The sequence below is a fragment of the Cyanistes caeruleus genome, chromosome 27, assembly GCF_971803275.1.
Source record: "Cyanistes caeruleus chromosome 27, bCyaCae1.hap1.1, whole genome shotgun sequence".
Lineage (NCBI taxonomy): Eukaryota > Metazoa > Chordata > Aves > Passeriformes > Paridae > Cyanistes > Cyanistes caeruleus.
This window is the reverse complement of record NC_141727.1, coordinates 2,880,001-2,902,799: the sequence shown is the minus strand read 5'-3', so window position 1 is coordinate 2,902,799 and position 22,799 is coordinate 2,880,001. Positions and strand designations below refer to the sequence as shown.

The 22,799-nt window shown below is 58.3% G+C and overlaps 2 protein-coding genes across 3 annotated transcripts in view; both read right to left on the bottom strand.

Annotated features, from left to right (window-relative positions):
* Window positions 1–725: 725 nt before the first annotated feature.
* Window positions 726–14,671, bottom strand: STAT3 (signal transducer and activator of transcription 3). 2 transcript variants are annotated; one of them, XM_086864654.1, is made up of 24 exons: window positions 13,638–14,671; window positions 9,780–9,926; window positions 9,112–9,256; window positions 8,850–8,948; window positions 8,503–8,598; window positions 8,342–8,423; window positions 7,872–7,966; window positions 7,512–7,663; window positions 6,909–7,067; window positions 6,716–6,808; window positions 5,992–6,051; window positions 5,695–5,724; window positions 5,483–5,576; window positions 5,353–5,400; window positions 5,046–5,129; window positions 4,858–4,956; window positions 4,570–4,705; window positions 4,287–4,339; window positions 4,106–4,200; window positions 3,700–3,839; window positions 3,146–3,358; window positions 2,876–2,918; window positions 2,430–2,542; window positions 726–2,351 (listed from the first exon to the last, which is right to left on the bottom strand). In XM_086864654.1, exons 2-24 carry the CDS (start codon window positions 9,905–9,907, stop codon window positions 2,296–2,298), a joined length of 2,313 nt encoding a protein of 770 aa, XP_086720780.1. In that variant the 5' UTR covers window positions 9,908–9,926; window positions 13,638–14,671; the 3' UTR covers window positions 726–2,295. The 2 variants fall into 2 exon arrangements, with proteins under 2 accessions (XP_086720780.1, XP_086720779.1); XM_086864653.1 differs by having other exon boundaries at window positions 3,143–3,358; window positions 13,638–13,995.
* The window catches only part of CAVIN1 (caveolae associated protein 1), a 17,413-nt gene continuing 9,283 nt past the window's right edge, over window positions 14,670–22,799 (bottom strand). The window contains exon 2 of the mRNA XM_023942476.2: window positions 14,670–17,038. Coding sequence (XP_023798244.1) covers window positions 16,373–17,038 — 666 coding nt within the window. The 3' untranslated portion in view covers window positions 14,670–16,372. The remainder of the gene's footprint in view (window positions 17,039–22,799) is intronic.

Here is a 22,799-nt window from a genome sequence, read left to right as displayed (position 1 = left end):
ACACAGTCAGCTCAGACCTGAGCAGGATGCTCCAAGGCACACAGAGGGCAGAGAAGGCTCCAGGGCACCTCCAGCGCCTCAAACCATCCAGTACAGCCAGTTCCACATGACCTGCATGAACAATCCCACTAATCCTGCTCTGACAGAGAAATAATCTCTCCCTCTCTGCCTCACCAGAGCACAAATGCTGGAATGATCCTGTTCTCTGTGGTATTGCAGAGGGCTAGGGGTGCAGGTGCTGGGGTGGGATCCACTGGGGCCCTGTGGGCAGAGCACATCGGTGCCACCAGCCAGTGCTCCCAGCCTCATACACCCACCCAGCAGTGGTGCCTCTGCTGCCCCCAGCCTCAGCTCCAGCCCAGTCATCTCCAGCCAGAGCCCACCTACCCCCAGGGCAGAAGCACCCGCAGGGGCCCCAGTGCAGCCCCAGACACCCCGGGCTGAGAGCAGCCAGAGCAGGGCCCCAGTGCAGCCGTGTCCTCCCACGCTGGCACCGGCATTTCCTTTACATGAGCGGAGGAGACCCAGGCACGTCTCTGGGGCAGAGAAAGCAACCACGGGCTGGGACACGGCGCTTGCCCCCCGTGTGGCTCAGGCAGGGCCCGGGAAGGGGCAGCTGCCCACGCAGCAAACCACAGCTGCGGCACCGCGGCCGAACCGCGCTGACGGAGGCCCCAGTTCCCGGAGCAGGGTCAGGCAGAGCCACGCTCACACCCCACAGCACGTCGCTTCAGGGCCTTTATTTTGGAGAAAGTTAAAGCCTGTAGATACAGCAATAAAATATACAAAAAATAAAATTTTTTACAGTATTGAATGCTGCCCTGGGCTCCAGGGACTGCGGCTGGAGGCAGCTATGGTGAGTGAGCAGAGGGGCAAAGGGTCCTCATCGCCCCTCAGCGTCCTCACGGACCCTCCATCCTGCTCCCACACGGTTTGGGGGGGCTTTCCCAGACCCTACAGCCATGGGGATCCTCCCCCTTGCCCTCTGGTTCCGTGCCCACCAGCTGTGATGCAGCTTGGAGGGAGCAGCTCTCCCCCTGCCTCCCTCACCCCTCCACTGCTCATCCATATCTGTCTGCCCACTGCATGGAAAGGGCAGGAGGGCTCCTCCAAGTTTGGAAAATGCAGGACCACAACCATCAACCCCCCCAGAAGCCAGGACATCTGCACTTCACAACACCCATGTCACTGTCCTGCACTGCCCCACAGCAGGTTCCTCTCCTCACATCCACCTTCAACTTCTGCCCATTCCCACCTTAACTGTGAGGGCCAATCTCCAACAGAAATGCCACATGAAGCCCCCGAGAAGCTGCAGAGCCCATGCCTGGCCCCTCACAACCCAGGGAGAAAGGGACAGGCCAGGTGCCAGCCATGCTGGTTCCCCCAGTTCCCCAGGGTCCAACTGGTCTAACTCAGCACAATGCTGGAAGCAAGACCATGCTCTCAGCACCAGCCTGGCCACAGGCAAGCCAGGGCAGCCCCTGTGGCTCTACCCAGCTCCCAAAGTGGGCCACAGCTGCAAATGCTGTTTACACACAAGTGCCATTACTGGGTAGCAGCTCTGCCCTACCCCAGGGACACGCACCATCCCAAAAGGAGCCCAGGCTGCTGGCATTGGCCAGACCACTGTGCCTGAAGCAGGAAGCTGGGGACAAGCACAAGCCATTCCCAAACCTCTGGTCTCCCAGCAAAGCCATGCTGAGGCCAGCAGGGGCAGTGCCTGCTGAGTCCAGGGCAGGAGCACCTGGATACATCCACCTGCAACGGCAAGCCCTGTACTGGTCATCCTGGCCAAAACCAGGGCCAGGTGGGTGCAGAGTGAGCACTCAACCCAGCACCCTGCAAGCTCTAGGACGTGCTGGGAGCAGTAGGGCAGACCCCACCACATGGCCAATCCCCTCTGCAATTCCAGACTTGTAGGGTCCTGTGGGTTTGGGTGTGGGCAGTCAGGGCAGCAGCTTCCAGCAGCAGGACCGGGGCTGTGGAAGCGTTTGTAGGAACTGTGGCTGCAATCGGAGGCAAATAGGCACTTGAATGAGCAAAAATAATAGAAAACTGTTATGGAAGGAAATAGAAAAAGGTTCATCCCCCTCCCCCAAAGATGAGCGGCACCACCCGGGAGAGGGGCTGCTCTGTGGGGTCAGGTGAGGACCTGACCCATTCAGGGAGCCAGGCCCGCGGCTGTTCCCGAGGGCAGGCCCGGAGCAGCTGCAGCCGAGTGAGACAAATCCGGGGGAGCGCTCTGGAGGTGGGAAGGCTGAGCCCAGGGAGGGCCCCGTGCGCCGGCGCAGCCCCTCACATGGGCGAGGACGCACACTCTGGGGTCAGCTCCATGTCGAAGGTCAGCGACTCTGCGGGCAGACACAGCCAGGGTTACGGAGCCCGCGTGTGGCCGCAGCCAGGGCCCCCTGCAGCCCCCCCTGACTCACCGAACTGCCCACCCGCGTTGTTCTCTGCTCCCTCGCTGCTGTTGCCGAACTGCATGAGTGAGTCCAGGGTGCGCGGGGACATGGGCAGGTCGATGGTGTTGCTGAAGGAAGTGCTGTCCGAGGGAGAAGCACAGAAACCTCCGGAGTCAGGGCCTGGCCAGAGCTCTCAACACCCCCTCCACCCGCTGAGGGGCCCCCGAGCATGGCCCAGCGGCCCCCAGAGCTCTCCAGAGGAAAGGGGCCCCAGAGGGGAAGAACAGGGCTGTGGTTTGGGCAGCAGCCGGAGCCTGGCTCAGCCCCCACTGTCACCCCAGGCTGGGAACCCCACAGTAACCAAGCAAAGCTCAGATGGAGGTACAAAGAAAGGAAGGAAACCTCTCCCCCAAGCAAGGCTGAGCACACAAACACCCCCCCAGCACTGACAGACAGCCCCCAGGAACACTCACGGGGTGACACAGATGAACTTGGTCTTCAGGTACGGAGCAGCACCTGCAAGGAGGGAGAAGCTCCGTCATCAGCCACTCAAGGACGAGCCCTTCTCTCCGCCCCCAGGAACACAGGCAGTGCCCACCCTCTGCCCATACCCAACTGGACCCCATGGCTGGTCCCACACTGGCTGTGCCCTCCAGGGATGGCACAGAGTCCTGGCTGGTGACAGCTAGTGCTGTCCCCAGAGCCTCCCTGTGACCAAGGAGCCACAGAAAGCCAACGACTACCTGAGTCCGTTGCCTCCGAGTGCTCCTGGCTCTCGGAGCGGCAGTACTTTCCAAACGCCTCCTCCTTGGGGATGTCTGGGTACAGGTACACCAGCGGGGACACCAGGATGTTGGTGGCATCCATGATTTTGTAGCCCATGATGATCTCCGCAAACGACATGTTGTTCAGCTGCTGCTTGGTGTAAGGCTCCACCGACTGGATCTGTGTCTTCCCTGTGCAAGGAAGGAGAATTTTGGCACAGAACAAAGGCAGGGCTGCATTCAGACACTCCTGGAGCAGTAGGGACAAGATGGGCCTGGGGCTGTGTTTAGCCCTACCACAGCAGACCATGGGGTAGGGCTGGGACCTGAATATGTTCAGTGCCATAGAAAACTGTGCCCATGGGCAGCACGTGGGCACAGACACCCACCAAAGACCAGCAAAGGGTGGCCAGGCTCAGAAGCAAACCCAAGCTTGTTGGGACAAGGACAAAGGACAAGTGTTTATTAGGGCATCCAAGCCCCCTCTGGAATGCCAAGCCAGGCACCCAGGGTACTGAGAGTAGAGCTCGTACCACTGATGTCCTTCTCCACCCACGTGAAGGTGATGCCACCTTCCTTGCTGCTCTCACTGAAGCGCAGCAGAAAGGTCCCTGGGGGCTTGGTGCTCAGGATGGCTCGCTCCCTCTCCTTGCTGATGAACCCCATGATGTACCTGGGCAGGAGGAAACAAGAACAACAGATGTGGGTCAGGGCACAGGAGCAGCTCCTCCAGGATATAAACCCTGCCAGCTCTACTCAACAGCAAAACTCAGCCTGGCCACTGACATTTTATGGATTCCCAGGCGAGTTTGCATTCTGAACCAGCAAAAAGTATCCCAGGACAGCGTACATGGACAAGGCACCCCACGCCATCAGGATGGAACCTGTGGAACCCCCTCCAAGGCCCAGCCTAGCCACAGGCTCTGGGCTGGCACTCACCCTTCATTCCACAGTGCCAGGATGTACTTCTTCACCAAGTCAATGATGTTGTCCAGCCAGACCCAGAAAGAGAAGCCTTTGCCAGCCATGTTCTCCTGAGGAAAAGAAAGAGAGGCTGCTAGCACAGCTTGGAAGAAGGGAACAGCCAAGGGAAGGTGCTTGAAAAGAGAGGAAATTCTACCTTGCAGAACTTGGCCCAGGTGATCTGACAGCCAGAGTAATTCACACCTGGTCCTGGCAAAGAAAAAAAGAACACAACCATTTAAATAGAGCTGTCCTCCCAAAGACACCATTTCCAGGGTTTGTGCCATCTGGGAGAAAACCAAGCAACTGAAAATTACTCAGGCCAAAAGCCCTCAGGCCAAACACAGGACCTCACTCTTGGATGACATGTAAAGGTGGGGAATCACCCCAGGGGACAACAGGGATGGGTAGGACCCCATGCCACGTCACCCTGCACTTACCCAGCAGTTTTTCTGCCAGCGTGGTCAGCTGCTCAATGCTGAGCCCGCGCTTTGTGGTGGAGGAGAACTGCCAGCTCAGCACCTCTGCCACCTGGTCCCAGGTCCCAATGGGCGGCTTAGTGAAGAAGTTCACGTTCTGCACGAGGGAACACACAGCCCTGAGCGGGACATGTGACAGGAGCAGCGCCAGGTACTGCCTCAGCCTCGCTCCCCAGCCTCAGTTTCCCTCTCTCACCCTGACACCCCCATCCTGACACCTGCCCTGCTGTCCTCCCACACCAGCCCTACCTTGGGGTTGTTGGTCAGCATGTTGTACCACAGGATGGATGCCCAGGCATTGGGCATCTGGCAGATGTTGGAGATGACCACCACAGGCAATGAGTGGGTCTGCAAAGAGAGGATGTGACCATGGGCTGGGACAACTCCAAGGCTCCACCCAGGCCCGTGCCAGTGAAAGGCAGTGACCCATGCCTCACCTCCAGGTCAATCTTCAGCCCCTGGTGATACACCTCTGTCTCAAAAGTGATGAGGTGCAGCTCCTCGGTGACTATCAGCGAGGCCTGGGGCAGAAGGGGACACCATGAGCACCCCAAGACACCCACCCTGAGCCCAACACACGACCACCAGACCTAGCACGGCTGCTCAGGGCTGGCCTGGCAAGCTGCCAGTGTGCCAATCGGTGCCGGTGGACCCCCTGCCTCAAGGCAGGACTCCTGCATCCCCTCCCAGCTCAGCTGCCCCTGGGGTCAGGCCAGACCCCCTACCAGGGCCCCCAACACTCACATCACAGTTGGCTCGGCCTCCATTCCCACACCGCTGCTCCCGCAGGGTCTGCAGAGAGAGGAACAGGCTGCAGCAGCACCACAATGACACGTGGTGGAACAGGAGCAGCCCAGGAGCTCACGGTACCCACCAGGTGTTTGAACTCTGCTGAGAGGCTGCCATTGTTCGACTCCTCCATGTTCATGACCTTGGTGTTGGTCCCCAGGATATTAAACTTCCGGGACCTGGGAAGAGGAAAGAGTGTGGCTGAGAGGGCTGTCTTGGAGTGAATGTGTGCTAGGATGTTTGCCAGGAATAAAAGCAGAAACAAGGAAAAAGGACCACAGCAAACAGTGCACTTACCCCCGAAGTGCTGCAACATCCCCAGAGTCCCTAGAAAAGGGGCAAGAGACACCAGGTCATGGCAGTGGCCCTCCTACCCTGATGCACACAAGCTTGTGCTACATCCCAGCACAAGTCCCATGAGTCCCACAGGCCTTCCCCCCATGTGGAGGTGAACCCTCAGGACTCAGCACCACCCTGCACCCTCCCCTTCAACTGGGGGCCACACTGGCCCTTGTTGTGGAGATTGAGCCCAATCCAAGGACAGCAGGAATCAGTCCCATCCCAGTGCCACTGGAAGGAAAGCACAGGACTCACTTGTCAATGCAGACTTTGATTTTCAGCTGATAGTTCAACTCTGGAAACTTGACCAACAACCTGCAAGAGTCAGCAGACACAGAGCATTAACAACCTGTGCACAGAAACTGCTCCTGTTCCACAGGGCACCTGGCACAGCCAGCAGTATGGAGCAGCTCTTCCAGCAGCCCTGGGCACACCTTCACACAGGCCTGGGACATGTTAGCCCTGGCACCTGTCCCCAGAACCAGAGAGGTGCTGATGCTCCCCTGAGCATCCCAAGGAGCTCGTTTGGGCTGCTGACTGCCCACACCAGGCTCTGAACAAACACTCTCCCCACTACTCTGAGCCAGAGGCTGCCATGGAGGCACAGTTGGGAAAGGGCAAGGAAGCTCCAGGCAGAGCTTGGTGTCAGAGCAGCCTCCTTCCACGAAGGCCTGGCAGGGAACACGGCCCAGCTGAGCAGCAGGGGGACCAGGGATGTGCTGATGCTTCCTACTCCCACAACAGGATTTACCAGAACCCGGCGGATCCCCAGCCAGCCCCGTGCTGAGTCATGTGGGCAGCACTCCAGCCCACTGGGATCATCCCTCTGGGATCTATCCTGCTGGGATCCATCCCTTCCCAGCACTAGTGCTCCCCAGGAAAGCAGGGGAGCATGGATCTGCAGCATCATCTCTGGAGAGCAATCCCACACTGCCCTCCCTGCTCAGCTCCACTCCCTCACCTGCAGGAGGTAACCCACCTGACTTTGGTGGTGAACTGCACTCCTGTCTTGATGACGAGGGGTCGGTCAGGGTGCATGGGCATGCAGGGCTGCCTCTCCACGACAAAAGCACTGCAGGAACAGCACAGAGAGCACAGTCAGATCCTCACTGCCCACCTTCCACCCATGGCCATGACTGGGACTACCTGCAGCTCCTGCCTGCCCTCAGCACCTTTTCATCAGGTTCCTGAACAGCTCCACAATCCGCTCCTCCAGCATGGGCCGGTGCTGGACGATTGGATCACCCTTATAGGATACTTTTTGCTGCAGTTCTTCCAACTTCTTGATCTGCTGCCGGGTCTGTAGCTGTGATTCAGCGAGAGAGGTTATCCTAGGGAGATAATGCAGGGAGAACCAGCATTAGCTCTGGCTGCCAAGCCCACATCATCCAGCCTGCAGAGCCCTCCTCTTCCCATGCAAGAACACACTCTCCATGCCAAACCAGTCAAGAACTGAGTGTGTCTGTGGCTCCAAGCCCAGAGCATTTTTCTAGGCCATGCACTTCAAACAAAACGTGTACATGCCCAGGTGACTCCAGGACCAGAAACTTTCCAGCAGCCTCAGAGTCCCCCAGGCATGGAGCTGGGGACAGTGGGACACCTTTCCAGCACCGTGCCCACCATCGTGGCTCAGTCTAAACTGCAGACTTCATTCATATGTGCAAGCATCAGAAACCATTTTGCAAGGACATTTCCAGAGACCAAGAGCTCATTCCCACAGCAGGTGTGTGAGTGCCACTGCTCTGGGGACTGACACAGTCCCAGCCAGCTCTCACCAGTTCTCGAGCCGGTCCAGGCAGATATTGGGTGGGCCACCAATGCAGGCAATCTGCTGCCGCCTCTTCCAGTCTGCCAGTTCCTCATCTGCCAGCATCTTCTGCACATATTCCATGGCTGACAACAGCCCAGCCAGCTCACTCACTATGCCCTGCCAAGAGAGAAAGCAGAACCTTCAGCACCCTGTGACTTCCCCCACGGACCCACAGGTTTCACATTCACAGGCAAGGAAGAAGTCGCTCAGGGCTGTGCTTGCTGCACTGCCCCTGGTTCTGGCCATGCAGGAACTACCAAACTCCAACCCTGAAGAAGGGGGATCTGCACCCAGGGCAATCTGGAGGGCCATTTTCCCCACCTACCCTGCGCATCTGGTCCAGCGCCGTCAGCATCTGCTCCAGCTGCTGCATCTTCTGCCGGGTCACTGACTGGTTGTTCCCATTCAGGTCCTGCATGTCTGTGCAGAGGTGAGAAGCTTCAGCCACACACATGGACTCTTCCCACCTTCTCAAGTGCCACAACAACACAACACTTCCACAGCAAAATGCAGGCAACCTATAGCCAAGCAGGAATCTGGCACAGCCTCCAAGCACCTCCATGGCTCTCCTGCACCCACAGAAGCCAATCCCTCCCCATCCCACAGCAAAGCTCAGTTCAGCTCCCTCAAGGGCACCATCAGTGGCAGAAACAGAAGACCAAGTTTCTCCAATTGCCATGCAAATGCCCTGAGCCTGAGCACATTCCCGATGGGAGTGGAGGTTGGAACACCTCTCCAGCAAGTTTCCTTGCAGGAACACACTGTGGTTTGCAGATGCTAATGAGCTGTCATTACCTCCTTGGCTTTTCAAAGTCTTGTAGTTAAAATCAAAGTCATCCTGGAGGTTTTCTACCACTTTCATCTTCTGCTCCAGATCCTGCAAGGCATGAGATGTGATTTCATTCAAAGCACTCAAGAACCATGGTGGGGACAGCAGAAGGCGCCCAGACACATACCTGCACCCTCTTCCTGACATCCTGCAGGTGCTGCTCCAGCATCTGCTGCTTCTCTGTCACCACAGCTGCTGTTGGATGTGTTGCCTGTCCCCCTTGCTGTAGAGGGGACAAGAAGGGCATAAGGACATGGCTGTAACCTGGGGATGCTCCCTCCCAGCCTGAGGAGGTTCTGTAGGATCTTCAGCCTGTCCCTAACACACACTGGCAGCTTGCTGCTCACTTCAGCATCAGCTCCAGGGCAGCACAGGGTCAGGGAGAGGAAAGATGGGGGCACCCAGCTCACCACACCCAGCCAGAACACCCAGACTGTGTCCTGGATGGAGGCCCTGGGATACCTGGCCACTGACCTGGGCAGCAGTGGCAGCTGTCTGGAGGAGCCGGGACTCTTCCCAGAGGCAGCGAGCCACGATGCGGGCTATTTCCATTGGCTTCTCCAAGTATCTGCTCTGTAAAGGGTCAAACACCCCATGGTCAGCAGGCACAAGGCAACCCCTAGGATCTCCACATCCTTGAGGGCTGTGAATAGTGAGGTGTGCCAAGGAATTGCTTGGACTCTCACCAGGTCTCCCACTGTGCCTACCCCTGCCAAGCTGGCACTTCCCACCTCACCTGCAGGAACTGCTTGATGCGGCGCAGGTTGTGCTGGTACAGGACATTGGACTCCTGCAGAAAGCGGCTGTACTGCTGGTCAATCTCCCCCAGCAGGTTGTGGAACACCAGCGTGGCGTGCGACTCCTTGCTGGCAGCATATGCCCTGCACAAGGGAGGGAGAGCCCTGAGTGCCTGGTGTGGGGCGAGGTCAAAGCAGGGGGGCTCTGCTCACAGCCACCATCCCCTGTGCATCTTACAGAATCACTGAATCATTTAGGTAGGAAAAGACCTCTAAGACTGAGTCCAGCTTGTGACTAATCAGCATCTGGTCAAGTAGACCAGAGCACCAGGCACAGTGCACACCAGCACCTGATGTCTGTGAGCACGTCCCACATGCTCATGGACAGGATTCAGGGATCAGTGCTCCGTGTCAGCCAGCCCTGCATGGGAACATCCCCCTGCTTCAGAGCTACCTCTTCTCCTGGTCCAGGCTCTAACACAGTGCACAAAGTACCACTCCATGCATAGTCCTGCTTCCCTCGATGCCACATAGGCCTCAGGGAGAGAGGCCTGTCCCACCATACCAGGGGCCCAGGGAAAGTGACAGAACTCCTCCAGCCCACTTGAGCCCCTACAGGTGGGTGTTACAAGCAAAGTCCCTTCACTGGCATTTCAAAGGGGCTTACCAGTCCTGGCTTTCAATCCACGGGGCCAGGAACTGCCGGAGCTCCATGGGGAAGCTGTCACTGTAGAGCTGGTGGAGCTGCTCCAGGTACCGCGTGTCGAGCTGCTGTAGCTGGTTCCACTGCGCCATCCTGGCCAGCTCCGGAGACCTGAGGAATGGGCACACAGGTGGCTCAGAGCTGGCTCCCAGTGGGCTCCTGGCTCCCTCCTGCCAGGACCCAGCTGTGACTACTGCAATGCCCTGAAAAGGGTTCTCTCTGGTCAGAACCAGAGTCAGCCAGGGCACGAGCCCAGGGCACAGTGCTCCAGGACAGCTGGCACGGGCAGGCTGGTCACTGACAACAGGTAGGAATGAGGCTTTTATTTGGTCTCGAAGGCACCCCTGGTCGGCCCTGCCGGGAGGCAGGGAAGAGGCTGTGGAGCTTACAGTAAGTGCAGAAGGCGGAGACTGCCAGGAAACTACAGAAACAAGGAAGGAGCAATTTTCACGTTCACGACTTGTATCAATGGAAATCAAACTGACACTAACGAGGGGACTCCAGCTGTGCTGGCAAATGAAGGCAGAGCTCCACGTGACACCAGCAGTCACTTCCCTGCATTAAGTGGTTTGCTTTTCCAAAACGTCCCTGCACTGAGTGATGCAGCATCACTGCATGGCCTGCCCTCCTGAGGGACTCTCTCCCCATTTGTCTGGGTGTGAAGGAAGAAAGGAAAAACATCCCCTGTGGGCTAAGGCACCAGGAGCAGACAGAGATTGGCACAGACATGGGAGTTAGAGAGGTTTTTAGTACTTCACAGCACTGAATGGCCCCAAAGGCAGGAGCAGCCTCCACAGGACATTAACCTTGACCTACAACCCTCTGGTGCAATCCTCAGAGAAACCCACACGAACCAAACCTGCTTTCAATACAGCAACAAGTGAACATGAAAGGAGAGAGCCACTGGCTGTGCAAGGTCCTGCAGACAACAGACTCCTACAGCCCTGGAGTCAGCCCTGGCTGATGTGACAGAGCCTCTGTGATGCTGCAGACCAAGGGCTGGGTTGTGAGCTGTGGGGCAGGGCTGTGTGTGGGGCAGCACAGCAGAGCCTCCATCCCACAGCAGGTTCAGCCCTTTGTGGCCAGTTCTCAGCTGCAGCAGCTCAGGGAATGCTTCCTCTGCCCCAGCAGCTGCAGGGCTCCATCCATTCGGTCCTGGAGCCCACTCCTGCAGCATGAGTGGTGCCACTGCTGGGAGAAAAAACCCAGCAAGTGCACAGGCCATGCAAGAGCGACAGCCCGGCAGGGACTGCCCGGCCTGGACCGTGAGCTCAGCCGCCGCCGCTTCCTATTGCGCCATGAACCGGGGGCGGGGGGGCTGCACCAGCCCCTCCGGAAACAGCAGCAGCTGCTGCCCCAGCCCAGCTCCTGCCACAGCCCTGTTTCCAGCTCTGGGGAGGACAGTGCTGCGGCAGCATGGCACAGCGGGCAGGCACCCGGGCAGCCCCTGCAGCGCCCGGTGTCGAGTGGCTCACAGGCGAACCTTCCCACCGGGCTGCAGAAACGGAACCAGATGCCACATCCGGACCCGTGATCCAAGCAGATGTTCCTCCTGAAAGCCACAATCTCGGCATTTCAGAGCAGTGCCGGAGCCGCAGTCTGAGAGCACCAAAGGGCCAAGAGCAAAGCTCCCAGGCTGCCACACGGCAGCAGCACTCGGACAGGATTCAGCCACTTTCCACTGCCACAAACAGCAGCAGGATAAGCCAGCTTGCAGCACTCAACTCCAGCTCCTCCTGGAAACGAGGAGGGCACAAGGCACACCAACATTCCTGGAGGAAAAGGGTCCATAAGACACTCCTTACGGCAGCAGCCACCACTAGCAGGGAAGTTCTGACCCTGCCAGGCCAGCCCCACCAATGGAAGCTATCCTTGCCTGGGTTAAAGATCTAAAGTTTGAACCTTTCTGATCCTGCTGGGCTTGCCCATCGCTGTGGTTTGCCTCTCTGTCTCTGGAATGGAGCCAGAGAGCAGCCAACATGGCCAGGACCAACACAGCATGATGCAAGCTCAGGGGTAAACATGCTGTCCAGAGCTCAGAGCAGAGCTCCTAAAAGTAGCTCAAGAGCTAAAGTTCACCTTTCTTTATCTCCCTGCAAGGGCAGAGCACAAGAGTCAGGCCCAGCTGCACAGTGTCACCTGCAGCCTCTGGGACAGCTCTGCACACTCCAACCACCCCACTCAAAATGGGGCTGCCCTGGAAGCAATGCTACAACTGCTTTCTGTCCACCTTCTCATCTCTGGGACACACCTGGGAACACTGTGCCCCACAACAAGCAATGAGCCCTGGGGCAATGCATGGGGCAGTCACTGGAAAGGGCCTCAGAAGGACCCTGGGACTCGATGTCCCTTGCAGTGACACGAGTAGGATGAAGCTCAGCCACTCACAGCGCTGCACAAGTCACATCATCCCGGTGCCATCACAAGGTCATGACAGATGCCATGAACAACACTTCACAGAGTCCCTGCACCAGCACCAGGCACCTCGCTGCTCCCTCTTGCACACAATCATCAACAGCCTGATGGAAAACTGTTTGACACAGCAGCCAGTCGCTCTGGCAGCACAAGAGCCAGTTTGGAAAGGCTGCTAGAAGAATTTGGCTCTGCTCCTCTAGAGTGATTTCAAAGCCAGCCTTGGAGGTGGAAAAGAGTGATGCAGAGATTTGCAACAGGAGGGAGATGGCTCTGGGCAACCTCACAGCCACTGAGGTTGTGGGCCTGCTGTTCCTCATCACAGCTCTCCAAGGTCCATCCCAGCAGAGCTCCCACTGCAGCAGCTGTGAGTGACACTGTCGCCATCCACCCCAGGGCACGGGACACCCAGCCCACACCCCTGCTGTCCTCTGCCACCGCTGCTCCAGCAGCTCCAACAGATCCCCAGGAAGCAGAAGACTGGGGGAGCGACAGTGACAGCGATCACCGTCAGGGTGGAAGCGGGGTCTGCTCCCCGACGTGCCCGCCAGGCAGGGCCAGTCCCTGCCGGTGCACAGGGCCCAGGGCAGCCCACCCCCCAGTTCCAGCCACGGTGACAGTGCCTGTGTCCCTCCGACAGGAACGGGGGTAACACCACGGCCCGTGGGACAGGAGCTACCCAGCCACGGGCAGCAGAGCGGCGGGAGCGGGGGCAGGAGCGGCGGGCAGCGCTGCCAGCCCCCGCACAGCTCTCGGGCGGCTCGCTCTCCCGAGCTGCAGAGCCCGACTGCTCTGCTCGTCACAGCAGCACCCACGGGGACAGGAACCGAGGCAAGGCCCGGTCCGGGCAGGACACCCCGAGCTGCTGCTGCTGCAGCCCAAGAGGCTCTCGACAGCCCTGAGCTCGCAGCTCCACAGATCCCAGCCGGGTCTTTCAGCCCCGGTGTCCGGGACACCCTTTGGGCTCCCAGTCCTGGTTCTGAGTCCTGCCATCAACATCATGCTACCAGCGCTGGGACGAGCGGCACCACCCGTCCTCTCTCCGCACGGGAACCCCGAAGCTGTGCCAGCCTCGGCCCAGCCCCAGCTGGACCCGGCCGGGCCGCGCCTCTTCTGGCCCTGCCGGTCCCGACGCTTTCCGCTCTCCGAGGTTCGGGCTCTGCCCCTGTGCCGGACCGTGTGCGGTGTCAACCCGGAAGATCGGCCCGGCCGCACAGATCAACCCCGCTCCGCACCGGGGCTAGGCCCTCCCGTGAGGTGGGGAGCCGGGACAGGCCCCCCCCCGCGTCGTCCCGCGATGCCGGCCCCGCTCCCGCCCCGGCCCGCCCGCGGGGCGGCCCCAGCCCCAAACCGGCCCGGGGGACAGCGGTTCCCGGCGACGAGCAGCGCCCGCGCTCCTCCCAGGCTCACCGGCGGTCCCGGCGGGCGGGGCGGCTCTCGGTGACGGCGACGATCGCGTCCGGCTGCGCCGAGGGACCGGACCTCCTGCGGCCCGGCTCCACCCCCCCCTCAGTGACGTCATTATCCGAACGCCAATGGCGACTCGGTGTTTCAACGGCCCCGCCCCAGCCAGCCTCTGACAGCCAATCAGCGCGGCCGTCGCGTAGCGCGTCACGGCGCGAGGCGAGGGGGCTGCCCCCGGCTATTCCCGGATGCCACCGCCTCCCGCCGCGGGGCTTCGCTAGGCAGAGGCGGCGCAGGGGCCCGGGGGGGGGCGGCTGCCGGGAACAGCCGTGCGGGAAACCCAGCTGAGTTCCGGGCAGCGCCGTGACGTAACGCGGTCGCCGCCGCCGCAGCCTCTTAAAGGGGCCGCGCCTCCTTGGCCGGGCCCGTGCGCCGCGCTGGGAGCAGCGCCCCCGCGTGGGGAAAAGGGGATCGGCCCCGTGGGGCAAACGGGGATGGGTCCCTGTGGGGCTGTGGGGATCGGTCCCTGTGGGGCTGTGGGGATGGATCTCTGTGTGGCTATAGGAATGTATCTCTGTGGGGCTGTGGGGATCGGTCCCTGCGGGGCTGTGGGGATGGATCCCTGTGGGGCTGTGGGGATGGATCCCTGTGGGGCTGTGGGGATGGATCCCTGTGGGGCTGTGGGGATGGGTCCCTGTAGGGATGGATTCCTGTGGGGATGGGTCCTGTGGGGCTGTGGGGATCAGTCCCTGCAGGGCTGTGGGGATGGGTCCGTGTGGGGATGGGTCCCTGTGTGGCTATAGGGATGGCTTCCTGTGGGGCTGTGGGGATGGGTCCCTGTGGGGATGGATCTCTGTGGGGCTGTGGGGATGGATCCCTGTGGGGCTGTGGGGATGGATTCTGTAGGGATGGATCCTGTAGGACTGTGGAGACCAGCCCCATATGGCTGGGGGGATCAATCCCCTTGAAGCTCTGGGATCGATCCCTGTGTGGCAGCCCCTCCCCAGCACCCGGTGCCATGGACAGGCCGCACACTGGTGGTTTACAAAAGAGACTTTATTGCTGCGCTGCTGCCTGGGCACAGCCAGGGACAGGTGAGGATCAGCCGGGCTTCTGCCGCCCTGGCCCTGCTCTCCTGGCTCCGCTGCTCAGAGAAAACCCGCGTGAAAACTGCCTGCGGGCTCGCAAGAGACTCCATGAGGGCAGGTGACCTGCGGGCTGGGGCCCACACCGGACTGGGAACCACCAGCAGCCAAGAGCCGGTGCCCAGTGCCTCCCCACACCAGGAGCCTCGGGGCCACCAATGTCTCGGGGCTGCCTGCAGCCGGCACACGGAACCGACCGGTCACACCTTCTGTGGGGAGGGAAGCTGTGGCAGGACCCCGAGGTCGGGATAGCACTGGACAATTTGAAGGAAAATAATTCTTAAAGGAAAAGCAAGATTATCTACTGGGTTATGTGAACAGCAGCAGCCTCGTGCTGGGGGAGCAGGATGGGGAATGCATGGCTGGGGCTTGCAGCAGGGGCTGAGTATGTAAGAGCCAAGTGGGGCTGAGCCAGGCAGAGCCCCCAAGCCACCGTGTGCTGCCTTTGTGCTGCCTCACTCAGGGCAGGGAGTGAAGCTGCAGAAAGCAGGACACAGGGAGGAAAGCACAGGACATGGGCACGGGCATGAGCTGTGCCAGGACCCCTGCAGAAATCAGATGCTCGGAAGTGCTCAAGATCTGGTGCTGGACAGGTGTCAAGGCCTTTTTCTGATGGTCTAGAGCCTCACATGGCAGCAGTGAATCCCCGATCCTTCTGGGAACAAGTCCCTAGCTGTGGTGGCTGCTCTGTTATCACTGCCTGAGTGTTCCCCTCTCCTGGGGCAGCAAGTGTGGGCTTCATCGCCTGCTGCCACCAGCTCTGTGGGTATGGAGGGAGCAGATCCAGCACCCCACCTCCATGCTGCTCCCTGGCCCTGGCACTCGCCATGGACCCTGGATCTCTGGCAGCTACATCCCTGCAGCTTGTGCTGTTCCTGCCACGGCCCTGGGCCACAGCGGGGAGGAGCAGTTGGCCCCAGCTGTGTTACACCCTGCATGGCAGGCCCAGCTGCAGGGTGGCTTCGTGCAAAGGTCACCGAGTCCTTGGGAGGGAAGAGAGGAGCAGCCCCACCTGCCCCATGCCAGCTCAGCTTGGCCATGTGCTGCCCATCAACAGGACTTGCTCAGCTCTTCCCTCCCGTGCACCGGCTGCATCCCAGTTCCTCTGGTCCCCCGAAGGAGCAGCCGGTTTGCGTGCTGCGAGTCTTCTTGCCTGTGGGGTTGCTGTGCAGCCTGGCACAGGGGGCTGGGTGGTGTGGGCTGGTGGGCTACTTGCAGGAAGCTTTCTTGACACCAGGTTTTTCTTATGGAGGACTCTGTACAGCCATTGTCTTGGGACAGCACTCTCCAGCTGGGTCAGGGCCCTGTCACTCAAAGCCCATCTTCAGGTGTGGGGCAAGAAGGCTGCTGCAGGATTGGTCTCTGAGGGTGATTTAGTAGTGTAAGAAAAACAGTTCCGTGTTCCTAATGTTTATGTGCTTAAACTAAAATATAAAATAAACCTTATACAAGCAGGCAGGGGATCGGCGTCGGCTCTGCAGGGTAAGAAGAATTCATCGTGTACACTTCCCTGGGGCTCCAGGGCAGGGAGAGCTCAAAATGTGAGTGATAATGTGTTCAGCTGTCGTCCACAACCCTTGTGCTCTGCAGCCTGTCCTACTCGCTGTCACTCTTGTCCACCAGTACCGCGTCAGTCTCCTCCGTGATCTCCAGCAGTGTGTGCATGTCGGGGCTCTCCCCACGCATCAGATCTGAATTTTCTCCTTCCTCTCCACCAACCTCTACCAGCTCTGTGGCTTTCACCTCCACCTCACCCTCTCTTATTTTCTTGACATGGAAAGTGAAGGGTGGCACTTTGTAGACAGCTGTCTTGGACCTGGCATAGATGGTGTGGTCGGGGGTGAAAGACTTCCTCAGTTTGTCTCGAGAGCTCTTCATCTTCTCTCTCCTTTCATTTGTCACAATTTTAGTGCCCAGTTTGTTCATCCTCTTCTCCAGGTTGTGGCGGGTCTTCTCCAAGTTGTGGCGGGTCTTCTCCAGGTTTTCCTTGGTCTTTAGCTTAGTCTTTTCCATCTTCTCCTTTGAGAACGCCTTCTTAAAGTCATCCACCCTTTTCATGCCGCTTCTTTTGATGCGCTCTGCCCGTGACTCTTCAATAATCTCCTCAATCTCCACCTCCTCATCCGAGGAGAGCTGGATGTGGTCCTCCTCTGCATGGTCCTCACCCACAGGGACCTCCTCACCCTCACCTTCCTTCTCCAGCTTTTCACCTTCCTTTAGGGACTTGCTGATGCTCAGTTTAGATGGGAGCTTCACTTCATCCTGCAAGACACACAGCGGAGCCAGTGAGACACACAGACACCGGCAACCCTGGAGCCGGCCCGTCCTCCCTCCCATGGTGCCACAGAGCCATCAGCCTCCGCCCAGCTAAACACACCTCAGGCCTGAGCTCATCCTCCCTTACTGCAGCTGACAAGTTATTGTGAAGAAGATCTGCTTAGGACTCTCCTGCACCAGGACTTGGGCACCAGTTCTCACCCTAGGCTGGCTCCAAACTCATCTGTGACACCAGAAGTATGGGAAAGGCAGCCCAGCACTGAAACTGGAGCCTTTTCCCTTCATCCTCTGCCTGTGTCACAGTTCTGTGCCCTCCAGTTTCATCTTTATCCCAGGACCTGACCATCACAGCCATCACTCCTGACCACAGAACAGTGCTCTTCAGGTCTCCAGCCCGGCCAGGTCCAGCTGCAGCCCCGGTGCAGTGCAGGGCTGCAGCGGCTCAGCCAAAGCTGAAAGTCTGGCCACAGCACCAGCATGTACAAGCTGTCCTGGCTGCCCCCAGGCTGCACTCAGACTTTCCCAAGGCCTCAGGATCCAGATGTGGGGCTGGGACATCTCTTGGGATGCAGCAGGCTGCCCTGTTTTTCCTATTTCTCCACTGGGGAGTAAGTTAGAGAATTTGCCTGAGTCCATATCTGGAGATGGTGGAGACAGCGGTCCCAACTCACCCAGCCTGGTCTGCAAGGATACACAGCTCTACTTGGGACAGGGCAGGATTCATTCAGCTTCTCCACAAGGCTGAGCCAGCCAAGTTTCTGATCCCAGTGGCAGAGGACGAGCATATGCCTGGGAGAGGGGCACAAGTCTGGAGCAGGATTGGTTTTCATCTGAGCAGCACATAGCATGCGTCCCTGCTGCAGTGATTCACCTCTCTGTTCCCAGGAGAGGCTGGAAATAGCCTGTCACTGTACAGAGCGTCACAGCTGCAGGGCTGCAGCTCACGCTCGGAAATTTATTGCCCAAGCAGTTTTAATCTACAGAGCTGGGTGGGAGAGATGGGAGCTGCCAGGACCAGTGCTGTCAGAAATCCAGCAGCAGCCAAAGGGCAATATGTGGAATGGGCACACGGCACTCGGAGCTGCTGGGCTGAGGTTTGAAGAGCCTGGGCAGCAGGATGGCCAGGTGCCATTCTGAGCCCTGGTGCAGACAGCAGCAGAACAGAGCAAGGACAGGATTCCAGTCCTGCACTGGCAGGAACCGGACCCAGGGAAATCAAGGGGCAGTCCCTGTGTACCCCAAGTGCTTGAAGGGCAAACCCTGGAACACCAGCAGTGATTTGCGTGCCCCCGGCTCGGGGAGGTGCCCTGGGATCCAGGAGAGTGACTTTGTTGTGGCACCTCCCATGCATTGCGTGTCACAGCAGCTGCCACTGCTCCGCTGCAGGCGTGCACGAACGAGCTGCACAGGTGCCAAGAGCCAGGACACTGTGAATGGTCATTCCATCAGGCATGAGGAGGGGTGTTCCTGGTGCTGCCGTGGGACAGAACATCCCGGTCCCTGCTCAGTGCCGGAAGGGACGGCATGCGTGCACACCCTGAGAGCTGTCCGACCGCACGCCACTGCCCTGGCTGACCAAGGTCACTGCCACTCTGGCTCTGGCCTGAGCTCCTGGACAGAGGCAGGAGGAGATGCCCTCCCTGCAGACATGGGTGCTGTGCCCAGCCCTCTGAGCCCTGCACCCCTGGAGAAGTGACACAACTCATTGAATACGTGACTCCAGCACAGCTTCACCTGGGCAAAATCCAGATGCTCTCAGCTACTTTCTCATTTTTTTCCCAAGTACAGGTTCCTTGGGCCAGGTGAGGTTCTGGAAGCACAAGGGCATCTGGAGAAACCTTTGTGAGCAGTGAAAAGCCAGCTCCATGGAGCACTGAGGTCAGTGAGGATGGCACAGTCTGCAGTGTCTGTGTGAAAACACAGAGCCTACTGGAGTAGAGCTTTTGCTGTGGGTTTTCTTCAGAGCAAAGAACTGTGCTGGGTGCAGCTCTTCACCCTCCAGATCACAGGTCAGGTCTCATCTACTTTGTGGAGATTAAGGTGAAGTGGCCAACATGTGTTTTCTTCATTTGATGAGCCACTTCAGCAGAAAACAATACATGCGTTCTCCAGAGGGCCAGGTCAGTCCAGGGCAAACCCACATCACAGGGAAGGCAGGGATCCTGTTCTCCACAACAACACCTGCTAGAGCAATCCCAGAAACTTCCAGGGACCTGCCCAGCCAGCAGAACATCAGGAACTCCAGCCACTTCCTTCCCTCTGAGGCAACACAATGAGCCAGAACAAAGGCATCCCCCTCCCGCCTGGCAGGGCTGTCCCTGGAAATGGGCCGTATCCTGCAAACCCTGATCCTATCAGCCCCTTGTGAGCTCCAGAATATGTGTTTTGAGAAAGAAACACCACCTCAAAAACGCGGTGTCTGTCACATAAATAACAACCTTTCCTCCTGCTACACCAGTATATCCAACTCCTGACTGAATTTTCTGATGTCATGGGATGGCCTCAGCAGCATCCTGCAGCTCTTCCCTCACAGCCATGAAGACATTGCCAGCAGCAGCTTTGGATACATGGGACAGCGGGAACAACCCCTCTTGGGTGCCTGCAGATCTCCCTAATCCTGCACTTCACCCGCAGAGCAGCAGCTGCCCAGCTCTGTGATCCCAGGGCTGCACTCAGGCACTTCTTGACTTCTGCCAGCCCCACTCCACCCCCACAGCCCAACCCCAGCCCTGCAGCACTCACAGCTCTGCTCTTGCCTCTGTCAGGAGGCACCTCCTGGATCGACCCAGAGGCACAGAGGGAGCACAGCCTTTCCCATACGTGAGGATCCCAGCTGCCCCCCTTGGGACCGTTTCTGAGAGTTTTTCTCCAGCTGTGTTTGGGAAACCCTTCACGTCCTGCTCCCGGCCTCTCTCTCTCCTAAGCATGGTAGAATTCCTGTATTTCCCACCTCTTCCTCACTGATTGCTGATCTGACCTGTAGATAACCAGCTGGGGGACCACTGGAGGATTTTCAGCAGTGTGCTAAGGGACAGTCCCAGAGTCCAAGCTCACCTGCATTCAGGGAGCGTTCCTGCAGGTTCAGGCACACCTGGTGCAAGAACATCCACAGCTCTGGCACATCTTAATGGGGACAGGCACATTCTGCTGAGCATCCCTTGCGTGTTCCTCCCCCCTGCACTCAGGCACTGCCCCAAAGCCACCAAGAGTCTCCTCCTCCCTGCCTGGGAGGTTTCTCCAGTGGGGAAGGGGAACTGCCTAGTGTGGGCAGGACATGCCTGCAGACACAGGCATGGAAGATAATGGGACGTGACTGGAACAATCAAGAACCATCCCAGGCCCACAGGTGGCTGCTGTACAAATCCCTGCTCTGAGCAAAGCACTATGCTCTCTGCACTTCATTTCACTCATGACTCATCCAGTTGAGCCACATTTTTAACACCAGGCATTCTATTTTTACTTGGAAAACACTGATCCTGAAGTGGGCGAGTCCAAAATCCTGGGTCTTGGCATCCCTGCCTGTTGGGGTGTTCAAAACCTGGCTCCCAATCAGCAGAGGCAAACCAGTTCTGTCCTCTCTGCTTGGATCCAGCTGGCACAAGGACAGCGGGTAAACAACATTTTTCAGAAGACTTTGGTACCAGCAGCAGCAAACTCTGTGCTCTGTGTACGGTGCAGAGCTGCAGCCAGCAGCAGGACAGGGACAGGGAGCCTGCGTTATCCCTGCAGCACAGACCTCCTGGGATGAGCTGTGCTTCGGGAAGCTCCCTGGCACTGGGCCGGCCCATCTGTGGACTTTGTGGGCACCCAGAGGGGCCCCAGTGCCCACAGCCAACCCCAAAGGCAGCTGGCTGCCAGCTGCCCTGTGTCCTCCTACTTCAAACAATTCCGAGCTGTTGGATCCACAGCAGTCTCTTCCCAGCTCTCCTGAGTGGGCTTTTATCTGACATTGTTTTCGAGTTCCCTGGCAGTGAGTCACCCGCAGCCCACGGCCATGGACACCAGCCTGGTTGCTACAACACACATAAACACTTCCCCTGGTGTATAAAAGGCCAAGGAGACACAGAGCTGAGCTGCATTCTCAGTCAGTGTGTAAGAAACAGAGTCCCAGCACTCCCAGGCACTCCGGTCTCCAGTTGGAAGGTTTAATGGAAGGTTCTCACATGCACATGCAAATCACATCTGCAATTCATTTCACTCCATTATTTTTACACAACTGCAACAGCACAAACAGTGAGTTTGGTTGACATTTGCAGCCATAACGTGCAGAAAACGACCAACTCACATTCCTGGGCTCCACTATGACCAAATCGGGCTGATCCCAAGGCTGGGTGAGCTGGAGCCTGTAGCCCCTCCTGCATCCCAGCCTCGGGGAGGCCGGGGGAGGATTAGGAGGAGCTTGGGCAGCAAACAGCCCTCCAGGTCAGGTCAAACCGTGCCAGAGGAGAACAAGTTCTGCTCTCCCGTTGCCATGATAACTGCTCTACTCTGCCAGGCCTCAGAGGACACTATTTTGTGCTGACCTTCCAGCAGTGTCATGGGAAGGAGGATTCAGCTATTCCTGAGTAACAGCAGCATGCCTGAGAAGCACCCTGAGCCTAGCATACCAGATACCCTGCACAGAGGTAGCTTTGCTTTCTTCTCCAGTGCCTTGGTGGAAGAGACCTTTTCTGTGGAGACTGAAATTGCTAGATTAAAAAAAAACAAAAGACAGAGAGAGAAGTTTTTCCTTACATCTGACACTCTCCTTGAAAAGGAGAAGTTTTCCCTGGCATCTTTGCCCAGGGACCACAATTCCTGGAGTTGGTTCACCCTCACCTGGCTCTTGGAATAGTCCTGTCCATGCAGGTGGCCATTCCCACTGGACAGTGCTGCACACGCTGCTGGGTGACTCCCAAAGGGCAGCTGCAGCTCGGGTTGTGTCCAGTAGCTGCCAAATGACAGGAAGGCAACAGGCCACTGTGGCCTCTGTGGTCTAAATGTTACATGAACAGCAGTTAAAGTCACCACTCCAGTGTGTGCAGGGCCTGACTGTCAGCAAGCAGAGTGTCTGTGGCCAGATGAAAATGGGAGATGCTGCAGGGGCTGCCCGAGGCATTGGAAGTTTATGTCACAGTTTGTGCTCTCTGCCTGTTCTACCTGTTTAAAACAACAACTTCAAACCATTTCACAATCACAAACTAACTCTCACAAAAAGCCTGAGGAGGTGAGTGTTCCCGGGCCGGGCCGTGCTGCAGAGGGGGAAATGGCAGCTCAAAGAACAGGTGGGATTTGCCCAGTCACAGCAGATGCCAGCAGAGCCAACTGCCCCTGGCCACTTGCCCTTCATGCAAGCCACACACAGCAGCTCCTTGCTCCCCAGATCGCCCAAGGGAATATCCCAGCTCCTCACACCCACGCTCATGCAGCAAGCACATTAGTCAGCAGCAGGATCAGCCCTGCAGGTCTGGGAGCCTGAGGCAGCCCCAAGCAGGAGAGAAGCAAAGGCTCGCAATCAGCAGCTCCCAGAGCTTCGAAGAGGTTCAGAGTGATCTTCGGGGGTGCTGCTGACGAGGCCCTAAACTGCTGCCTCCTCGTGTGTCTTCTGCTGCCCTGGGCCTGTCTCCACGGGCTGGGCTCACAGGGCAGTCCCTGGCGAAGACTCAAGGCACACGCGCGGCATCTTCTGGGGCTAAGATGAGGAAAACTGCGTTTCAATGGCCGGGGAATGAAGCACAGTGGAAACACTTACCTGTTCCTGCCAGGA